The 21062-nt window shown below is 36.7% G+C and overlaps 1 protein-coding gene across 1 annotated transcript in view; it reads right to left on the bottom strand.

The window, feature by feature from the left end:
- Positions 1 to 20660, bottom strand: part of LOC122797691 (squalene monooxygenase-like) — a 290180-nt gene extending 269520 nt beyond the window's left edge. Inside the window, exons 1-2 of the mRNA XM_044066226.1 lie at positions 20526 to 20660; positions 8496 to 8748 (exon numbers count right to left, since the gene is read on the bottom strand). Of these exons, the coding sequence (XP_043922161.1) occupies positions 8496 to 8748; positions 20526 to 20660 (388 nt within the window). The remainder of the gene's footprint in view (positions 1 to 8495; positions 8749 to 20525) is intronic.
- Between the last annotated feature and the right edge of the window lie 402 nt (positions 20661 to 21062).

Below are 21062 nucleotides of genomic sequence, written 5' to 3'. Positions count from 1 at the left end.
GGACACAATGCTATATATTATTGTACTGTTATGTTCATTGTCTCATGTCCCTGCTGGTCAATAAAGGTAGATAAGGCATTTTCCCACTAATATATGCACCTGCATAAGAGTCATTCATAAAACAAAAGGATACTTAGGCATGCATGCATACTGCTCCTTATTTTCATGTATGTAAATGTGTACTTGGTGTATGTCTCCCATTGGCTGTGGTATCATTGAATGATTTCTGTAGGCAGGAACATTTGAAGTTGGTGTAGTAGGTTTGCCTGCACAGTGGAGATCATCATAACTGGCAGGATTTTTCCAATCATGCAAAAGTATTTTTACATTTTTATTTTTTATATATGCAATGATGTTGTTTCTTAGCTTTATAAGCTGAGCAACACATCAACAGAGAAAGGGGATCAGTTAATCACACAGGCTTCACAATCCTCAGATCTCATCCTATAATTTACATTGCGGGGACCATCACTGGCACAGGTTATTGCATCACTGCAGACTCGTCTTGAGGAGGGTGATAATTTGCAGAGCTTCATACACCAAGTACTGTGGCTACAGATTATGTAACATGACCTACAGAGACTTACCTTACTGGGTAACAGTGTTTTTGAATTATAAATACACATTTCTAATGCATACGAACCATGTTCCCTAGAACCCAATGCATTTGAATCCCATATATTGTTCCATCACTTTACTGTCTTTTGCATCATCTTAAACATAGTTGCTGCACATAACCACCATGGAAACTGTGCTGCCATTTCCAGTCTGCAATGTTTTCCACAGTATTTCAGACCTGCTTGTTTACTGATTTGTTAGAATCATCCTCAGTAGTTCCCCAACTCCTTGTTTACAGTGTTACCCACCACCGTGTTTACTGATTTGTTAGAGTGATCCTCAGTGTTTCCCACCTCATTGTTTATTGATTTGTTTGAGTGATACACAGTGTTCCCCACCTCCTTGTTTACTAATTCCTTAGGGTAATGCAAGGTGTGCTCCACCTCCTTGTTTACTCATTTGTTAGAGTGTTCTATAGTGTTCTACACCTTCTTGTTTACTCATTTGTTAGAGTTATCTATAGTGTTCTATCTACACCTTCTTGTTTACTCATTTGTTAGATACACAGTGTTCCCCACCTCCTTGTTTACTAATTCCTTAGGGTAATGCAAGGTGTTCTCCACCTCCTTGTTTACTCATTTGTTAGAGTGTTCTATAGTGTTCTACACCTTCTTGTTTACTCATTTGTTAGAGTGTTCTATAGTGTTCTACACCTTCTTGTTTACTCATTTGTTAGCGTGATCTATAGTGTTCTACACCTTCTTGTTTACTCATTTGTTAGCGTGATCTATAGTGTTCTACACCTTCTTGTTTACTCATTTGTTAGAGTGCTCTATAGTGTTCTACACCTTCTTGTTTACTCATTTGTTAGAGTGATCTATAGTGTTCTACATCTTCTTTTTACTCATTTGTTAGAGTGTTCTATAGTGTTCTACACCTTCTTGTTTAATCATTTGTTAGAGTGTTCTATAGTGTTCTACACCTTTGTGTTTACTCATTTGTTAGAGTGATCTATAGTGTTCTACACCTTCTTGTTTACTCATTTGTTAGAGTGTTCTATAGTGTTCTATCTACACCTTCTTGTTTACTCATTTGTTAGAGTGATCTATAGTGTTCTATCTACATCTTCTTGTTTACTCATTTGTTAGAGTGATCTATAGTGTTCTACACCTTCTTGTTTACTCATTTGTTAGAGTGAGCTATAGTGTTCTACACCTTCTTATTTACTCATTTGTTTGAGTGTTCTATAATGTTCTACACCTTCTTGTTTACTCATTTGTCAGAGTGAGCTATAGTGCTCCACACCTTCTTGTTTACTCATTTGTTAGAGTGAGCTATAGTGTTCTACACCTTGTTTACTCATTTGTTAGAGTGTTTTGTAATGTTCTACACCTTCTTGTTTACTCATTTGTTAGAGTGATCTATAGTGTTCCACACCTTCTTGTTTACTCATTTGTTAGAGTGATCTATAGTGTTCTACACCTTCTTGTTTACTCATTTGTTAGAGTGTTCTATAGTGTTCTATCTACACCTTCTTGTTTACTCATTTGTTAGAGTGATCTATAGTGTTCTATCTACATCTTCTTGTTTACTCATTTGTTAGAGTGATCTATAGTGTTCTACACCTTCTTGTTTACTCATTTGTTAGAGTGTTCTATAGTGTTCTATCTACACCTTCTTGTTTACTCATTTGTTAGAGTGATCTATAGTGTTCTATCTACATCTTCTTGTTTACTCATTTGTTAGAGTGATCTATAGTGTTCTACACCTTCTTGTTTACTCATTTGTTAGAGTGTTCTATAGTGTTCTATCTACACCTTCTTGTTTACTCATTTGTTAGAGTGATCTATAGTGTTCTATCTACATCTTCTTGTTTACTCATTTGTTAGAGTGAGCTATAGTGTTCTACACCTTCTTATTTACTCATTTGTTTGAGTGTTCTATAATGTTCTACACCTTCTTGTTTACTCATTTGTCAGAGTGAGCTATAGTGCTCCACACCTTCTTGTTTACTCATTTGTTAGAGTGAGCTATAGTGTTCTACACCTTGTTTACTCATTTGTTAGAGTGTTTTGTAATGTTCTACACCTTCTTGTTTACTCATTTGTTAGAGTGATCTATAGTGTTCCACACCTTCTTGTTTACTCATTTGTTAGAGTGATCTATAGTGTTCTACACCTTCTTGTTTACTCATTTGTTAGAGTGTTCTATAGTGTTCTATCTACACCTTCTTGTTTACTCATTTGTTAGAGTGATCTATAGTGTTCTATCTACATCTTCTTGTTTACTCATTTGTTAGAGTGAGCTATAGTGTTCTACACCTTCTTATTTACTCATTTGTTTGAGTGTTCTATAATGTTCTACACCTTCTTGTTTACTCATTTGTCAGAGTGAGCTATAGTGCTCCACACCTTCTTGTTTACTCATTTGTTAGAGTGAGCTATAGTGTTCTACACCTTGTTTACTCATTTGTTAGAGTGTTTTGTAATGTTCTACACCTTCTTGTTTACTCATTTGTTAGAGTGATCTATAGTGTTCCACACCTTCTTGTTTACTCATTTGCTTTGTTGCTTTGATCTCCTCGTGAATACATAGTGATATCTCCTTCATTGTTTATCCTCTCTATTCCTTCTATATATTGTGTATTCTGGCATGTTTGCTTCTAACTCATGTTTATGCATATATATCATACTTCTCACACTGTCACAATATAATATACCATTCTTACTCCAAAGGTACATGATCAAATAACTTTTATATGATTTTCCCCATTCCCATTGCTTGCATTTATTTAACCACCACTAAGCAAGCTTGTTCCTTCCCATCACCAGGTGAGAGTGGCCTTCATCTTGGCAGCCATGAGAGTATTTCCTCTTGTCTGGTTTAATTCATTGCTATGTCTTCCCCAGTACACATGCATGCTCCTACATATGCTCATAACAGAAGCTGCCATACATAAAAGGTTTGGCAGACCTGTACACATCTCTGGCCTAATTGCTACTTGTCATACTGGTGCTGGAACTATGACAGACTAGGTAACCCCACCCCTTCCCTGATTGGTCAGCCACCATCAACTGCTCACTCGGACTCTTCCACAGTAGCTCCAGTGTATCCTAAGTGATCTGGGTCATAGTGATGGATTTATCCATCTACATCTTGGAACAAGCAGATAAGGTCAGTTTTGCTAGTTTGTGCGATTGGTAGCCATTGCTATCCATTCTACATTCATCTTGCCTGTTTTGCTTCATCTGTGCTTTAACTGAGTGTGCATTTCTTCCCATTGTTTTACCCATTTCCATAAAGTATTCTACAAGGTGAACACCAATAATTACCCTGATAGGAGACATTGATATTTCTCTGATTTTCTCTGCCTCCCAGTTTGGCTAAGTTTAACTTCTTATTAATGAAACAGCTTCATCTATTACTTAAGGTCCTGTAGGAACCTGGCTTCCCTCAGGAACAGATGGAGTGATCATGCCAGTACAAGGTTGCATACCTTAAAATGTATTCCTCGCCCTCATTGATGCTAAAGTCATGTGACCTGTAGCAGTTATTCAGCCAGAGTTTGAAACCACTGGTGTGTTGCATTCTGCCCTTATACATGCCATGGGTGGATAGCACCTCAAAGAATAATAATGTGCAAAGTTTCTATAAGCCTTCTCACCTGTACTGCTTCTAGTTCATCCCCAGCCAGGTTAAGCCATGACACACAGCTCAGTTTTTTTTTTAATTTCTCGAAGTCTTTTGGGTTTCTATTACCATGATGGGAATGGACCCCATTCCTAAGTGAAAGCATGATTAAAGTTCATGAAATTAGTATTGTTTCAGTCTTTGATGTTAGCCAGAAATGCTCTTTGCAGCACCTGCAATGTGCCCAGTAATGACTCCTTCTGCAATTCATAAAGGGTTATATGTATTGGTAACATACTGAAGTATGATTGTAGATTTTTTTATAAGACCTGTTGCTCCCACTATTATTGGAACTGTCTGGGTAGCCTTCTTCCATGTTGCTCTCGTTTCTGCCTGCAAAGGTATTTTATGACTTTGTGTCTATCTGTACATAAGACACTATAGTCACTGGGTGTAGTAATTTCAATGATTAATGCTACTTTCATCTTCTTTTCATGGACTACCATATCTGGTTTTCTTGCATCTATTTTTTGAAGTGTTGGTAATGGGTGATCCCATGTGATATAAACTTCATCATTTTCTATGATGCTTTGTGGCTCAAGTTCCCAGTGATTTTCAGCTACTTCAGTATTATAATGTTTGCACAATCCCCAATGCAACAGTCTTGTCACATTTCTGTTTTTACAAAACCTACATTTGTCTGTTTCTCCCCATGTTCAATGGACTTTATAAACTAACATGTACGTAGTCCACTGTCTTGGGCAGCCAGTAATAATCTTTCATCTTTTCATTTAAATTCACCTCTCCTTAACCATTCCTGCAGTTGATCCTGATCAACATAAGGTTGTTCCAAGCATTTTCTATACTTGCAACTATATTTATGCATTTCCCACATTTTTTGCCTTCTCATCTGATCCTTCACCTTGTATTCTTCTTTTGTTTTTTGGCACATTCAGTTGTTGCCTGATTTGTAACTACTTCTAGTTTGATTTCCGTTCCTGCTTGATGTCAATATGCTTCTGCTAAACTAAGCAGGGAATCATCTTAGACTTATTCTCTTCATGTTTCAAAACTTTGACTATGTTTGGGACTTGTGAGGTCAGCAGATATGTATGCAGTCCCACGATTGCAGATCTATACATGTAATCAGTTTCGAGGAGGCCCATACCTCCTTCAGAATAGGGAATATATAGTGTTGGTATACACTGATTTTTATAAATCATTTAATGATTAAGCATCCTCCTTGTTTACCTGTCCAACCTGTGCAATATCTTTTGGGGCCGGTCAGTCACTTCAACAGTGTAAGTTAGGACAGGAAGAGCAAATTGGTTTATAGCTTGGACTTTGTTCCTAGATGTCAACATTGTTTTCAGTACTAATTTTAGTCTTCTAAAATATTCCTTGCTAAATTTTATTTGCATTGTTCATGTTTTATTGTTGATCCTTCATCAATTCCCAAATATTTATACACTCCATCTTCCTTAAGTTCTTTTATATCACATTCCTTTCCCAAACTGTTTTCTTGGTGCTGCAGCTTCTGCGCTTTAAAGGTTGCTTTTGCACATTTATCAAGACTAAACGATATTCTTATATCATCTGAAAAAGTTTTGACCATTTGCAGTTGTGCTTTCAGTTCCTCATCTGATGAACTATACAGTTTTAAACCATTTACAAAAAGAAGATGCAAAGTCTTTACTCTTTGTTGTTTCCTGGGACCCAGTTTGTAGCCATGACCTAATCTGTTAAGTAGACAGCTTAATGGGTTAAGGGCAAGACAAAAGAAAAGCGGTGACAGAGAGTCACCCCAGAATATTCCCCTTTGAATTTTTATCCCTGGAAGTATATATCATGACTTAACTACAAAGAGGTTTGCCACTGTTTCATGGTCACTGTAATGTAATCTATCAGTGTAGGGTGTATCTTATATATTTTTAAGCCCTCTTTTATCCATGAATGGGGGATACTGTCAAATGCTTTTTTTGTAGTATATCCATAAGATACTTAGATTCTCCCCCTTTTTACAGTTCTCCATTATGACGTTACTTAACAGCAAGTGATCCTTTGTTCCATATGACTTTCTTTTTTTGCCCTTTTGTTCTATTGCCATGATTGAGTTTTCTTCTAAGTGACTATAAATCCTGTCCGCATCAGTTCTGGTATATAGTTTATACGTTGTCAGAAGGCAAGTTATTGGACTATAGTTTTTAGGATAGCTTGCAGGTTCACTCTTAAGTAGGAGTATTGTTTTCCTCTTGTTAACCAGACTGGTGTCTGTTCGGGGTGTGCATATAAATAGTTCTTACTCATGGCTGAATCTTTATGTAAAGATGTTAATACTTTTAACCAGAAGTTCGGTACTGCATCTGGGCTTCAGGTTTTTCAATCAGGAGCTTTTCTTAACTTTGTTTCAATCTCTCTGGATGCTACTTCATCCCACTTTATATCCTGTACATCTGAACTTATTCTTTCTTCGACCTCTTCTATACATTTGGCATCTTTGTTATGTTCCACAGAATCTTCATAGATATATCTTCAATCTGTATCTATTTCTTCTTATTTTGGTGGTGTTTCAATTCCTTTTGCCTTGTTTCTTAATTCTCTATAAAATATTTTTAGATCATAAATAAAATTGCTTATTTTATACTCTTCCTTTATATTTTTCTGTGTATCTTTTATGTTTTTCTGCCTGTGCTGATATTTTCAGTTTACTATTTGCAATAGTGCACAAGAGATCCTGATCTGTTCTGATTACGTTTATCACGTTTATCTTTCTGAGTATTTTTGTTGATCTGTTCCCTCTTCTATACTCTTCTAACAGTGACATTTCCTGTCTTAATTGTTTTACAGTTTTCTCTATTCAATACTTCTATGATGGTATTCCATTTCTCCCCTTCCTTTCCCTTGCTACCCTTTGTTTTTGTAATAAGACTAGCTGCACAGTTGTTTGTCTTTTAGCTTTTCCTGGTTAGGGGTCGCCACAGCGGAACTCTGGTCCGCTAATGATTGGCAGTAGATTTTCACGAACGCCGAGATGCCAGCTCAAAGTCCAACCTTCAACGAAGGCACGCCCATTTATGCATGTATTTCCAATGCCCACCCAACCACGGGGAGGACATGCAGACTCCACACAGAAGGCACTCCCCGCACTCCAGACAAGAATCGAATGGGAGAACCTCTAGCTGTGAGGCAACAACGCTACCGCTGCACCACCGCGGCACAGTAATACCTATTTACTTCTGTTATATTGCACAAATCTCTATGAACAGTCCTAATTACTGTGTTCAAACTTCTAAATTTTTGGGATTTATTGATTTCTGGTCTATTTCTTTCATTGATGATAATATGTCTGTCCACCTCTATTAAATCAAGCAACTCTTCTCATAGATCATTTTCTTCTAAATTGAGGGCACAGTCTTTGTTCTCCATTTCCTGCAGGCATTCCATAGAAAGTTCCAGAGCATCTTCCTGTGCCACATACTTATCAGTTTCATCCTGGTGTCATTTGTTGCTCTTTTATATGGGAAATCACTGTCCTATCACTCCACAAGATTGACTGCGTCAGAATTGCCACAGTTTCCTGCTCCTCTCCTTGCTGTGCAACTCCAACTGAACATTTGTATTGTCTTTTTATAGAAGGCTCTAATGTATCTTCATATGACAACTGATCAGATGGTTCCTGCTCCACTGGTTTCTCCTTAATTTGGGGATCCATGAATTTATTTATTGTTTTGCTATTGAAATCTGTTAGATTTTATTTATTTTACCTTCCTGAGGATCTTTTGCACAAAAGTTTCTGATTCACACAGATGTTTACTTTCTTTAATATTCAGACCACCAGCCACTTTGGGATAAATTCCTTTGAGATGTATTCTGGGAAAGCAGGAAGTTCCTGCTATTCTCTTAATGCCTGGTGATACACTATTAAATTATAGGAGGGAAATCATTGTGGGTGGAACATGTAAAATTGGCAAAAACAAATGTTTTATATACGGTGCAGTTAAAGACACAAAAAAACTATGCCAAACACTTACATGCATGTATGCGTACACACATGTGCGCACACATACCTATGCAAATATACTAGGCCAGCAAAAGGATTTAGTAGCATGTTTTACTGATCTAATTTTATTTGCTGCAAAAGCTCATATGTATATATTTAATCTAAGTTGTATGTGTTTTTACATTCACTCTCTAAGCTTTAACGTGAACAGTGGTGAACCTGTACATTTTCTAATTAGATGGTGTTTCCGAAAGTGTTCTTATAGCAATCATATGTTATTAGTCTTTGGAGATGTTTATTTGCTTACCGCCAAGATCCAGTTCTTTAAGCAGTTCATAACCACCTGGCTGTAGCACTTCTCCAGCAAACTGATCAGGCTCCTTCATATCCCTCTCAATCAGTAGTACCTTTCTTCCTTCTCTCGCCATGGTAACTGCAAAAGCTGCACCGAGTATGCCAGCACCCACAACAATCATTTCGGGTTCTTCCTCTGCAGTAGAATTAGAGAACGAGTCACTATACGTCATTTCCAGAGATTCAGCTTCCTGCTTGTTCATTGCCTGCAACCATACAAAAGAAACCCTGAGATGCAGAAAGCTAAGTGCACAGAAAGACTAGTTGTCCATCCAGACTGCTTGAAATTCTGCCTTAAAATTACTAATCTTTAATATTCTCATTTCATTCATTTAATGGCATTTGAAAACATTTGGGAAGCATATTACTGTAATCTCTTCGGAGTTTCTCCTCTAGCATACAGACACTCACAAAGACACATACACACACACACACACACACACACACACACACACACACACACACACACACACACACACACACACACACACACACACACACACACACACACACACACACACACACACACACACACACACACACACACACACACACACACACACACACACATACACACACACACACACGTATGTATGTGTACACAAACATATGCATACTTATTATAAGATTTATAAGGTTGAAGTCAATTCTGTTTTCTATCAGAAAAAAAGTACTGCTTCCCCTTTAGCTTTAAAATAACACTAAGGAAAGTCTTCAATTCTTCCTTCATGAATTTTTTTTATAAATCTAACCCCACAGCAGAGAAAAAAAAATGAGATTCTACAATTAATGACAATTTATCTATAATTGTTATCTTCTAAGTGAATTCCTAAACTCACTTTTCTGAGGCTATAACAAATGCTTGTTCATTACTAGGCTTATTATAATGCCTTATTATTAGAATGCCTCCTTTGGCATGTATCTATCCAGACACATGCAACAACTGTAATGCTCACAGAGATACCTTAGTAAAAGGGTACAAGGCCTAAACAACATGTCCTACATGGACCGACTCAAAGCCCTGTCACTATAGTCTGTATCCTACAGACTGCTAAGAGGTGACCTTTGTCTGGAAAACAAGGCATCCTCCGACCCATTACTGATGGATATACTGCACATCAATAAGTCAAATGGTATCAGAAATGCTCAGTCTAGGGATCTAAACCTTTTCTGCAACATGTGCAGAATGGTTTGGAAGGAGAAGTATATCTCACAGAGGATACCGCCATTGTTGAACAGACTCCTCATCCACATAAAACAAAGTTCATCTCTGTCCACATTCAAGCACAACTTAGATCTGTGGATGGGAAACAGAAAATTTACCCCAGGACTGCCTTCTGTACTACTAATAAAAAGTTGAAATATCTTTGAAAAATCCATTTTTGTAAACTGCTGTGTTCCTTTGTCGTGAAGACCCTAACAAGATTTCTTTAACAACTGGCCAGCTTAGTATACTGAATTATTGTATAGACCTTTTTACAATACTAGATATACAGAAAACATTCACTAGATAGGTTTCTGCACTTAACTGTATGGGATACAGAAAAAGATTGGATCATTTGTCATTATTCCCCATTGGTTGAATTTTAAGGAAGGAGATTTAATATTGGTATTTAATGCTTAAAAAAACAAGACTTTAGCTGCTATATTGTTAGTTTACTTTTCATCATAACTCACGACGTACAGCAATCTATTCATTAGGTTACCTGAGACCAGAACATCTTGAAAACTGAGAAGTGTAAAAGAAGGGAAAGTGTTCTGTGTTTGTATAATACTTTCTCCTAAGAAGTGGATTCCATATTGTTTCAAGATGGATCCTGATATCCTAGGCTTGTCTTAAAGTTTCTTCTACTGTCTTGGTATTTTCTAAATGCCAACGTGGAAGATCAGAACTAGTACCTAATAAGGAAAGGCACAGATAAGGGCTCTGCAGATTCTTAATAAGCAAAACCATGCAGAGCTGTTTAGTTTTAATTGGTCAATGGTCATAGTCTGATAGATAACAAAATGTTTGCACATAAGCTTTTACAGCATATGATGATCATAGTTTTGAGTGTTTGAGGAGACAAGGCCTTGATTGCTTAATTTACCACATATGTGTGTTCTTTTGCAGTAAAGGTGATTCTTCTACTCTGCTTAAGTGTGTTGGATGAAGTTATTTTAGTACCATAATAGTTGGTGCCATGAAGTATCAGATTTACCAACAATCTTAGCTCGGCCGCAACTCTAGCCTCTATGATCCAATATGCAGACAACTCTACACTCATATGCTCTGCACCTACCCTACAACAACTCAAGGACATAACACAAAAATCCTTCACTGCAATTGAATCATGGCTCTCAATCTCGCAGCTCATTCTTAACCCAAGCAAAACTAAGCTTACAATCTTCCACCCCACTAAAGCAACATACCCCCTCCACACATTTTCCATCACAGCCACAGACAACACCATTATCTTACCAGAATCCCAAACAAAACTATTGGGAGTATGGGAGTAATAGCTGACAATGACATTAGATTCAGCCAACACATATCACAAATAATAAAGAAAGTCCACAAAAAATTGGGTACCCTATATCGAAACAAAAAATTCCTAACCAATAGTACTAGGGTAGCTATTGCCAGAACCCACCTCCTATCAACACTCATCTATGCCTCTCCACGACTTACTAACCTCAAGAAAACAGACCTTGAAAAACTTGAAATAGGCTATAATAAGATGGCAAAATCTTCCACAGACTCGACGGACAGGACATACCATTGCTGAGCTCTAAAAGAACTATCCTGACTAGAATTACCTCAATGTCCTATAATCAATTGACAATGGCACATAAAATACTCCACCAACCCAACAAAGCACCATTTATCCAGAACATAATAGTACCCTACTCCAACAACTGCACACTACGCTCCACCAACAAGTCCTTGTTAAAAGTAACCAGGGCTACTAACACTGCAGGGAAAACACTCTACTCAAGTCATGTAGCAAAAGCCTAGAATGCACTTCCAGACTCCATCAGATCCATAGCAAACACTACACATTTCAAAAAACTACTTAGAAATCACCTATCTAATGGCTCTGCTCATGTAATACTCCCTGGTTGGCCTTTCAGATATAAAATACCACCCCTAGGCCTAGTGTTTCTTTAAAACATTACAGCAAACTAGCCACAAAATTGCTCTATATTTCACACTTCTTTCTACAACTACTAAAAACCCCACTTATAAACAATTCCCTACTACTAACCACCTAAACTGCTCCTCTTCTTCCTTACTTATACATACTCAAATGTATACTACTTAATATGCTGTAAAAAAGGCAATGTTTGAGCATTGTTTGCAGAGGGTTTGTCATTATTCTTGTAGATCAGTTTTTGCATTATTCTTATAGACTAGCTTTGGCTAATCCCAATTATACTAAAACTGTAAGCTTGATATATCATGTCTAAGTGCATTGTCAGTATCTCTGTTTGTGGAGTTTTTATTTGTCAGCATATCTCTATATGTGGAGTTTTTATTTGTTAGTATTTCTCTGTATGTGGAGCTTTTCTCCCTGGGCCTCCCTGAAATGGGTGACCACTCAGTCGGACTTTCCCAGTAAACAAGTGAAAAATAAATAAATAAATAAATAAATAAATGAATGAATATAATTTCAAGTCATCTGTGAGGTACTGCAGCAGAAATTGTATCTTGGGCCCATTCTAAATAGGTTTATGTCCATTTCACTTCTGGCGTGCCAGCTCACAGCTATATCTTTCATCTTCAGCAGAGTTTGAAATCTGTGATAGGTAAACTTTTGCTAAGTGATTTTTCAGTATTATAGTAATTATTGTATGAGAGTGAGTTATTGCATGGCAGTATGTTTCATTATATTATAGTATGGGACTGGTTTCACTATATTGCAGCATGAGTCTGTTTTTTATTGTATGAGAGCTGGTTTCATAATTATAGTATGAGAGTGGGTTTTATCATATGAAAGCGGGCAATTTTTCCATTGTATCAGATTCACAATGGGTGTAAATATAGGGGGTATTAAAACAAATTAAGCCTGGAACACAAGATAAGCATACGTTTTATAAATATTGAAGTGACAGCTATAACTGCTTAGTTAAATGGTCTGAGCTCAGGTATTTTAGAAAATCTTATGATAGAAACATAAACAAAAAGGAAACAAAGCATGTGCCTCTTGTTGGTCAGCTGTTAATGACTGACAAGAAGTATCTAAGAATAAGGAAAAAGAATCCTGAGTTAAAAATGTAACTTCATTCTGCTAAATTAAAAACACAGCTGTAGCTAATAGAACAGTTAATATATTACAGAAATGTGCAGGCAAGAATTTGCATGGTACCTGGGGATTTTACTGTTTCAAACAATTAGAAAAATGAAAGGTAACTTAGTCGGACTCTTCTGACAATGACTGGCCTCTCATTCCTACTGCTCCCCTTCCCCTTTATGAAGACCATCCTGCTTTTTATGCAGTAGATAGCCCTCCCTCTCTGGGAAAGTAAGCAGTAAGGGCATAGATCGAAGATAGCCCCTCTAATATTTCCCCTGATATTTCTACTTCCCAAGTCACTTCCAGTACATCAACCCACCATAAAGGGTCTTTCTACAGCATTAGATTCTGGCAACAGGAACATGCTGTTTCAAATGCTGATAAAAGGTTAATGAGACCAAAACAAGCGAGTAGCTTCACAAGGACAGCAAGTGCAAAGGTCAAAAACTGAGTAATGCAAATCCAGAAAACAGCCAGCACCACAAGGAGAATCAAAGACTTTATTAAGTCTTGGTACATTTAAAAAAAAACAAAGACTTTCTTAAGTCTTCATACAGACCGGTTTCGGCCCAAAAGCCTTTATTAATGTGATACAACATCCAGTGGTACTCCCTTTTATACAATACAGTCACCCTTACAACCAATAGAGTCCCCAATAGTTAACTAGCCTAACTAATACAATCCCCTTAAAATGAAAATGAACATACATAAATATTAATGAAAAACAGTAATTTATTTATTTATTTAGCTACCTGTTGCTCATGCAATGTATTTTATATTGGTAAAACTAATAATTCCCTTAAATAAAGGATTTATCGACATATTTATAGTATTAGAAGAAGGGATAATAAAAGTGCACTTGCTCGAAATTCATTATATTGTTTAAACTTTAATAAGTTTGTGTTTTTAATTTTGGAACAGCAGGTTTTGCATGATACTGGTGGAGATTGGGAAATGAATTACTTAGGAAGGAAGTTAAATGGCAGCTTAAATTTGATGCTGCATATCCAATAGGGTTAAATGACAATATTTCTATTTCTAGTGAATTAAAGAGAAGGGCTTTGGAAATGTAATTGTTTTTAACTATTTTTAACTATTTTCAAATTATCTTAATTCTTCACATGTATTTATTGTAAGCATGTTTCTTTAAATGCATTGGTTGTTTTTGAGGGGCGTGTTTCTTTGAATGTTTTTAAGTAGAACTTTGAGTTTAATATGGGTGGTTCTGAAGATGTCTGATTTGACAGACGAAAGAGCTTAACCATTCTCTGTTTTACTTGGATTTATTAAAACGCTGCTTTGTGGTTTCCTTTTGGACTGACTTGGTTTTCTTTGGATTTGTTTGGTGTATACCTTGTCAAGCACTGGTGGAGTTATTTCGGACAATGTAATGATGAAGGAGGTTTATTGAACGGGGTTATTTTGTCAAAAATTTAATGCAAACCAGTGATACAGTTGGTAAGATGCCCAGGGAGGAATTGTTTACTTATCAGAGTCATAAGTCCAACAGTGGATCCAAAATTAGATTTATGACTACATAAAAAAAAAAAAAAAAAAAAAAAAAAAAAATTTGGTAGGAATACAAAACAGTTGACCAATTTAATTCAACGACATTGGGATATTTTATCAGATGAATATTTGGGTGAAATATTGGATAATAGGTGTGCTTTTTCTTTTTGTAGGGGTGTCACATTAGGTGGGCACCTTAGTTTTTATAAAAAACACACATTTTCTAATATGAAAATCCAATGGACATTGGATGGCATTAGATTATTTGGATGTTTCCCTTGTGAACATTGTAGTTTTTGTAGATATGTGTTTAAAACAAAGGAGTTTACAACTAAAAATGCCAAACATATTTTTGAGATTCAGACGTTTGCCAATTGTAATAGTAATTAGGTAGTGTACTTGGCTGTTTGCCATTGTTCCTCATTTTATAGTGGTCAAACGTCTAGATCTCTAAAACTGCGCATCTCGGAACATTTGAGTAATATAAGGAATAAGGTTATTACCAATGCACTATATAAACATACTCTTGTTCATAATATGGCCAATTTTCATTTTACCATTATTGATAAGGTTGTTGGCCAAAGATTCAACAAAACCAAATGGCATGAATTTTTAAATAAAAAAGGAAAAAGCATGGATCATTAGACTGGGTGGGTTATTCCCACCTGGCTTGAATGAACATCTGTAAAGATTTATGATTATTGTTTAGTATGGTGTGTACAACATATATTATATGTGTTGTTACTTTTTTGAATTACTGTTTTTCATTAATATATATGTATGCTCATTTTCATTTTAAGGGGATTGTATTAGTTAGGTTAGTTAACTATTGGGGATTCTTTATTGGTTGTGAGGGTGACTGTATTGTATAAAAGGGAGCACCACTGGCTGTTGTATCACATTGATAAAGGCTTTTGGGCCGAAACCGGTCTGTATAAAGACTTAAGAAAGTCTTTGTTTTTTTCAAAATGTACTAAGACTTAATAAAGTCTTTGATTCTCCATGTGGTGCTGGCTGTTTTCTGGATTTGCATTACAAAGGTTAGTGAGAACAGGAAACAAAAGTAAGCAGTCCCATCTGAAACAAAGTCATTTTACTGGGACAAAGCATATAGACAAATTAAAACAATTTGGTAATAAAATTAAGTGCCTCCTCTAGTAAACTAATTAAAGAAATCAATGTATTTATTTAATGTTTATTTACTGAGAAAGACGGTCTTAGAAGAAAGCCAATTTTCAGTGGAGGCCGGAGGAGAAACACTCCAGACGCATGTCTTTGTAACGTCTTTAAAAAGTTAATTGCACAAATGTTAATTGCACAATTTCCAATAATCATTAATGGAGAAAAATACATGTGGAACTCACCTTCCAAACAAAGTTCTGAGGATGCATCAGCTTCTGACTCATTCTCTGATGATAATAACCCACCTCCACCTCATCACCCAATACTCATTTTCACACTTTTAGAGAAGTACCTAACCCTGCAACATCCTGGGACGGTGATGCAGGGTGTACTACAAGAAAAGTTTGCCTGTGGACTGCAGCAGATTTTCAAACTATTGTAGAAAACCCTCCCTCACATTCAGACACATTCAGTTTAATATGCTAAGTTTCTGTACAGCTGCAAAACCCTACAACTGAAGATATGCAGTCAGTTTTAAAGGCTTCTACTCCTCCAGATATTTTTAAGAAAATATGGGAAAAGTCAGCTAGAGATAATGATATTCCAAAGCATACAGGTACAAGATTGTTAACTATGAGGGACAATTTACTAAAAGCAATAACTACAGCAGACCCTCAAACACCTAAATGGGCATGAATTAAAGCTATTGTACAGAAGAAAAATGAATTGATTGATGCATACTTACAGTGCATAATAGTTGCTTTTTCAGTACATCCAGAACCTAATATAGGCATAGCAGCCAGTGGGCTGTCAGCAACATTTCTAAATGGTTTATTGTCACCAATATGAGATCAGATAAAAAAAGTTTTTTTTAAAGTGGCCCAGTTTAGGTATACATAAAATTGTGAATCAGTCAGATAGTCCATGAGGAGAAAGAACAAAAAAAAAATTTGTAGATGTTCAACTTCAGCAATTTAACATAGATTCACAGGGTAGGGGGCAGGGCAGGAAACACAGGGGCGATACAGGTAGATTCATATTCTGCCAAAAACAAGCCCCAGGACAATTTCCACAAATGTTTTACCTCCTACTTTGCCTCAAACCCAGCTGTGTGGGTCATGGGACAGCCTTTGTTTTAACTATGGCCGGAGTGTACATTGGTATAATGTGTCCCTTTCTTCAACCAACAAATCCATCCTTTCAACCTACCAGTCAGCTCAATGTCTAGGCATCAGAGCAAGAGGGAAAACAGACTGCTTAACAGTCACCAACATGGCAGGATGATCAATAGGGCAGCCATGAACAGGAGGCACAGCTACTTCCTTCGGTATCAGTTCACCAGGAAGTTTCCTTTGTTAACATTACAGTGTGTAATTCTACTCTTCCTTTTCTTATCGACACAAGAGCAACTTACTCCATGATAACTTCATCTAATGTGAAAAGCCTCACATTCTCAACAAAATCAGTTTGAGGTGGGCGGGTCTCTGGAATGGAATCCCACTGGATTATCCAGAAACATACTTTGATCATATTTCAACATAGTCCATTGCAAGATCAGGATGTTGTTATTGTAGGAAATTCTGTCCCTTTAAATCTTTTGGGTGACAATTTGTTGTATAAATTACACTGCACTGTGTTTTGCACTCTGGATTGAGTCTTTTTAGATATTCAAAACACAATAACACCACCATGAAGGCATGCACAATTTCAACACACAGGAATAATCAAATGTTAAGTAAAAAGGTTTTATTAACATTCTAATGAAGTCTTGTATTGTGCTTGGGATGAATGCACTTAAAGTTTTTAATGAAATGTTTTTATTTAATGCTTCGTTATTCCTGTGTGTTGATATTGTGAATGTCTCTGTGTTGATTTTATTGTGTTCTTTGGTTTCTGAAGTGCCACTGCTTTTGCAACTTTTGAAGTTTTTTTTTAGTCTTTTTAGATATCCCGAATGAGTCTTCCCACCTGGTTCTTTATGCAGCCAATATTTGTTCAGACAAAAACACACTGTTTGCAATACTTGAATTGGAACAGATCTCCAGTATTGCTGACTTGGAGGGACTTGCAACTGTTCTGCTGCAGCTGTGGAATATCCATGACAACGAGGGAGGATTCATAAAGGGTAAAGAACCAGTTGAGGTATTTTAAAACCTTATCAGTCTCTACCAGTTGTAATCCATTAACTTTTATCAACAACGGTAGAGAAAGAATTTGTTATTTCTGCATTACTCCAGCAAGGAATAATAGTCCCTACTGGAAGCCTGTGTAACATGCATAATTTACAACAGGCAAGGATACCTACAGATCTAAGAGCAGATACCTACAGATCTGTGCAAGATCTAAGAGCAGTTACTGCTGTAGTACTGCCAACGTTTTCTGGCATACCTAACCTAGCTACTATATTAAGATCTATCCCTCTGACAGCTACAAGCTTTTGAGGGATAGATATTTCAGCTGTTTTCTTTTCTATTCCCACCAGCCCAGACAGTCCGTATTTGTTTGCCTTTACTTTTAGAGGCAACAGTATACATGGACCAGGTTACCTCAAGGATATGTAGAATCGCCTACCCTTTTCTCTGAAGAATTGAAGAAATGATTGGATAAAATCCAATTTCCCTGTTGGTACACCTTAGTACAGTATGTGGAAGATTTGCTCTTAGCTTCTGACTGTTACTCTAGCTGTCAACAGATACTATTTTCCTTTTGACCAAGTTAGCAGAACTAGAATTTAAGGTTAATATGGCAAAATTGCAGTTGTAGAAACCACAAGTCCAATATTTATGGCGTCTTATTTCAGAAAGCTCCCTGCAAATTTTACCCTCATGCATTACTGCTGTTCAAACTGCACCACTCCCTACAAAGTTAAAGCAGCTACATGCTTTTTTGGGAATGACAGGCTATTGCCAACAATTTCAAATTATGCAGAAGTAGTAAAGCCTTTCTTGAAATTATTGAAGAAAGACACCCCTGAGCTCTTGCCTTGGCAGGAGCACCATGAAAAGGCTTTTGTCCATGATTTCAAGCTCTTCAGTTCTTGGGCTACCTGATTATTCCAAGATATTATTTGCATTCTGCTGTGAAAGAAACAAAGTACGGTAAGTGTTATTGACACAACATAGAAATGATGGTTTTAGACCAGTTGCTTTTTTCAGTACCTGTTTCAGTCCCGTAGCTGCAGCCCTCCCCCACTGCCTTGGGGCAGTGACTGTAGCAGCATGCATAGTAGAAATGGTGGCTGACCTAACTCTCAGGAGCAAGACGTTTTGGGCAGTTTCGCATTCTGCAGAAGCACTGTTATTAAAAAAATATAAATTGTCTTTGCTTAACGATTCTTTTTTGCAGGTCATAAGATCTCTACTTCTTAACTCTGCTTCTTTAATCCCTGCACTGGATGAAGGCAAAACCCATGACTGTGTATTTGTAGTTAATTTATTTATTATTTTTTATTTGTCTGTGTTTCCCAGGAAAATCCAACTTGGTAATACCCATTTTCAGCAGAGGCATGGGGATAAAAGCTCCCTTTGTTCACATTAAATTATACTAAGTTTGAATTAAATACAGAGTAGTTACATTTCTATTTACATTTATACACAAACAGTAATTACATTTACACACTGTAAGATTTTACAGAGGTGGAAGTTACTGAGGAGAGAGCCCATATACAAGAGGTTGTGTGTATTCCGTTTAAGGAGAGTATTTGGAGAGTATTGTACGGTGAATACAAAGTCTCAACCTTGAGCTGAGCATGTGCAGGATCAGGACTGGTTAAAATGTTGTTTAAGCAGTGGTTTAAAACTATTGAGTTTGAGAATTTTATTTGCGTGGGGATACTATTTCAGAGTTTAGCAACATACTGGGAGTAGAGCGAGTATCCTGAAACATTATTTGACTTATTTGTAAGTAATAAGACTTTGTTAATAGTGGACATCCCTTGCTGGAGAGTAGGGCAGTAATAAGTTTTGTAGTGCAGGGCATTTTCCTGGATGATGAATGAGTTTGTGTGCTGTAGTTAGTGGTGAATATGTTAGGCAGCTGTGTAATTCAGGCCAGTTTAATTGCTTTAAGCTATGACAGTGATGGGTCCTATGAGGGAGCTTGGAGGCAAATTTAGCTATTTTATTGTAGCAGGAGGCACGTTTCTTTCTTTAGGTATTGTTTAGGTTTCTTAGGGTAGGAGCAGCATATAAGAGAGATGGCACTAAGAATGTGGTGGCTGGAGTTTTCCTTGCCGTATCTGTAAGGGATCTATTGATCCTATTGAGACTGTCATCTATTATAACACCTAGAAGTTTACTGGGAGTTACAGGTTTAATGACAATGTTATTTGCTGACTTTATGGTAAAATACTGCTTTGAGTTTGGCAACTTTTTGAGGTAAAAGGCATTAACTTAGTTTTCATGCGGTTGAGTATGAGGTTTGATTCCTTGAGCCAGGTTTCTACAGAGGAGAAAGATTTTTGGGTAATGTCTTGGAGCTTATGTATTATGGAGGCCACACATATTGATGTTGAGTCATCAGCATACTGAGCTAAACTAGTTAAGCATGTGCTTCCTCCTTGACCAGATTTAAAACATGTGCCACTACTGAATTCTGAGTTGCTTTTATTTGTTGATGGATTCTGTGTTCAAACAGAAGAAGGCTTGCCAGTAGCAGCATTTTCCATGTGTACTGTAAACCAAGCATTTTTGACTGGATTATTAAACAGAAATGTATCTGCAGAAATAGCTGAACTTATAGTCATTACTGACAGATGCAAGTTAGCAAAGGACAAAATAGAAACAATTTTTACAGATTCAGTTTATGCCCATGGGACAACTCATAATTTAGGGACGATTGAAGAGTAAGAAGGTATATGATATCAGCAGGAGTTCTTATTAAAAATTCTGTTTTTGTTAATAAACTATTAAATGTACTTCTATTACCTAGGGAAAAACTGCAGCCAAGTGGCCACTCATAAGACTGATGATTTTTATATTTCAAAGGGAAATATGTTCACTGATGTGGGGGCCACACAGCTTTGTCCTATCCTGTTCAGGCTTCATATTTTCAGCAACTACTAGACACTAATATACCTGTTTCTTTACAGGAAGTGCTGTCTTTTCAGAATCAAGCTGATGATTTTTAAAGAGTAAGGTGGACACATGATGGCTGTAGCTGCTCTCAGGATTTATTGTGGTGCCATCCGGATGCGAGGCTAGTAGCCCCATGTTTTTTTCCAGTCCAGTTGGTAAGGGCTTTTCATTTGCCTTCTTATTTGAGGAAAATGCACTAATAAAACAAATTTTGACTGATTGGTTATGCCTTTTACATTTCTGAAGTCATTCAGCATTTTGTAAATACATATAGAAAGTGGATGTAGAATATAACGTGTTAAAATGTGTTCCTGTTCATCAGCAGTCTTTGAAAAAGCTATGGTGACTTTTTTGTGTACAATGGGATTTTATTGAATTACCGTAACATCAAAAATTCAGATAGGCTCTAGTAATTTTAGATGTTTTTTTTTTTTCTGAATGGGTTGAAGCTTATCCTTTTCCCAAAAATGATGCAACTACAGTCAGCAAGAAGCTGTGGTGCTCCTTTTTGTATTCAGACAGATAAGAGTACCCATT

This window comes from Protopterus annectens, chromosome 3.part1, assembly GCF_019279795.1.
Source record: "Protopterus annectens isolate FY-2018-M chromosome 3.part1, PAN1.0, whole genome shotgun sequence".
In the NCBI taxonomy this organism is placed as follows: domain Eukaryota; kingdom Metazoa; phylum Chordata; order Ceratodontiformes; family Protopteridae; genus Protopterus; species Protopterus annectens.
This window is presented reverse-complemented; position numbering and strand designations above follow the sequence as displayed.